The sequence below is a fragment of the Alligator sinensis genome, unplaced genomic scaffold (genome assembly GCF_000455745.1).
Source record: "Alligator sinensis unplaced genomic scaffold, ASM45574v1 scaffold330_1, whole genome shotgun sequence".
Classification (NCBI taxonomy): Eukaryota; Metazoa; Chordata; order Crocodylia; family Alligatoridae; genus Alligator; species Alligator sinensis.
Window position 1 is genome coordinate 415,200 of NW_005842178.1, and position 2,434 is coordinate 417,633.

A 2,434-nucleotide genomic window follows, 5' to 3' on the forward strand; every position below is an offset into this window, starting at 1 on the left:
GGCCGTGCCGGGACCCCCACCCCCTGCCACCACCAGCCCCAGCACAGTGCAGCTGTGGGGCTGGGGCTGTTGGTAGTGTCGGGATGGGGCTGGGGCCAGGGCCAGTACAGGACCTGGCCCCATCCTGGCCTTGCCGACAGCCCCAGCCACGTGCTGCTGGCGAGTCCCAGCCCTGCGTGGGCCTAGCCCCAGCCGGCATCACCACCGCCACCTACTCCAGCCCTGCGCTGTCCTAGCCTCAGCCTGGTTCCGCTGCCAGCCCCATCCTGGCACTGGGGACAGCCTAGCTCCAGCTCCAGTCCCATGCTGCTGTGGGGCCCAGCCCCATGCTGCCGGTGGGCCCTGGCCCCAGCTCCAGCCCCACGCTGCCCATGGCCAGGCTCCAGCCCCAGTCCCCTGTTGCCTGTGGGCCCTGGCCCCAGCCCCACACTGCCGGGCGGCCCTGACCCCAGCCCCATGCTGGCCATGGCCCTGGCCCTGGCCTCGTCCCCAATGGGTGCAGTGCCCGCACCTGCTGTCTTTCTGGAGCCCAGACAGCTGGGGCAGGGAGGCAGCAGCTGTTTGCAGTCTCCCGGCTGCAGCTGGTTTAGGTTCTGGGTAGCTGCTGATAGCCACGGAGCCTGGGCTGGGGGGGCAAGGGGCAGCAGAGCTGGGGGTCAGGGGCAGCAGGGCCACAAGCAGGGCATCCTGCCATGTACCCCCTGCCCTCATTTTGTTTTTCTGGCATGCTGGCACTCTGGCACCTTCCAAGATAGGCATTGTGGGTGCATTTGGCACTCCGGCCAAAATACATTGCCTACCCCTGCACTAGTCTTTCTCTATACTGCTAGTCTCTTTTAGTAATTGACTCTTGTATACCAAAATATTACTTGTCTGTTGCAATATTTTAATCGCATTCCTAGTGGGAAAAGCTGTGAATGTTGGCATAAGTAGTAGTGTGAATGTATATAGTAAATGGGAACCTTGGAATGAATACATGTCAATATGAAGGAGCTGAAAGGTTGTCTCATCAGCAGAGCCTGAAAGGGAAGCATAGAACCTGATTCTTTCAAATCGGGCTTCCATTTCTCCAGTTGCCAAACTGGTGCAACTACTATGAATTGTACAAGGTAAAAAAGTGAATGCATTCTTAGCTGGATTCAGATTTGTGCATGCAGGATTGCAGGTCTTGTTTGTTGAAAATTATGCCACTAGTCTCTGTTAGTAGCAATTAGGTAGGCGCCTTATGTGGTTGAGCCACTATTTTTATTATGAATGCCGCTTGCTTGTTTAAGTCTGACTCACACCCTCTCTTCCCCCCAAGTCTTGTATAGTCAAAGTGTTTAAAAACTTTAAGGACTCAAACATATAAATTATTACTCATAGGCAAAGTTACAACTCCTGGCTCAGCAGTTTCTGAGAAGGTACGAACAAGGCTAGAAGAGCTGGATGACCTTGAAGAGGTGAGCAAGATTTTTGTTCAGGGAATGTCTCCATTTTAAAAGAAAAAAGGATAAAACATCTGTAAAAGTAAAATAATTTAAAAAACTTTCTGACCTATCCTAAAGGCCATGATTCTGTACACATTTATGTGCTGGTGCTTAAACTTTCAATAGGACTAATTTTGTGGATGAAGTTAAACCTGTATGTGATGGCAAGATTGAGGCCCAGTTGTTTTTAGTCTCATTGGAAACCAGTACCAAAAGGAAGAGAGTATGCAGGCTCCGTATAGTGCATCTCCCTATCTATTATAGTAAATTAGATTAGACTAACAGCATCTGACTTCTTTATTACATCATTGTCCCAGAGACTGACAGCTCTTCTAGATGAGCCCTGATTCAGTCAGATATTTGAGCACTGTTTAAAGTTAAACAATTTATGTGGTCCACTGAAATCATGCTTATGTGCCTTACTGTACTGGGGCATGAGATGGTCAGGACAGCTGTTGGAATAGTTTAAAAAGGAATTCTTTAATTCTGCTGAAGTAGGGTATTTCTGTATTGTCTTCTGTATTTCTGTCCTGTTGTCTTAAGGCTTCCATGCTTGGGTTCTGAACATCAGCTTGGATGTCATGTTTCTCACAATCATGCACTAGGTTCACGTTGCAAAATTGGTTTCTCAAAAATGTAATTACATGTAGGCTAGGTACTGTTAGTGGAGGGATAACGGCATACACCAGAAATGTAAAGGAACAGTGGCTGATGGATTTCATCTCTTCATCTGTCAGTTTATTTTACTGGTGCTTGTCCATAGGACTGGAAGGAAACCCCTGCATCACCAAGCCCAGTCCCCTGGTGTTGTAGGCAGTGACAGCAGATTGTCCTGCTTATAAACTGAGCAAAGACCATTTTAAAAGTAGCTTCTTCTGCCTCACCCCCTGGTGAGTTTATAGACAGCCACCAGGTCCCCCCTCAGCCTTCTCTTGTGAAGGCTGAACAGGTTCAGGTCCTGTAGC

The 2,434-nt window shown here is 49.3% G+C and overlaps 1 protein-coding gene across 3 annotated transcripts in view; it reads left to right on the forward strand.

Annotated features, from left to right (window-relative positions):
* VPS35L (VPS35 endosomal protein sorting factor like) overlaps positions 1-2,434 on the forward strand; it is a 106,451-nt gene that overhangs the window by 10,161 nt on the left and 93,856 nt on the right. For all 3 annotated transcript variants that reach the window (XM_006026091.3, XM_025207027.1, XM_025207028.1), the window contains one exon: positions 1,366-1,442. In XM_006026091.3, the coding sequence (XP_006026153.1) occupies positions 1,366-1,442 (77 nt within the window). The remainder of the gene's footprint in view (positions 1-1,365; positions 1,443-2,434) is intronic.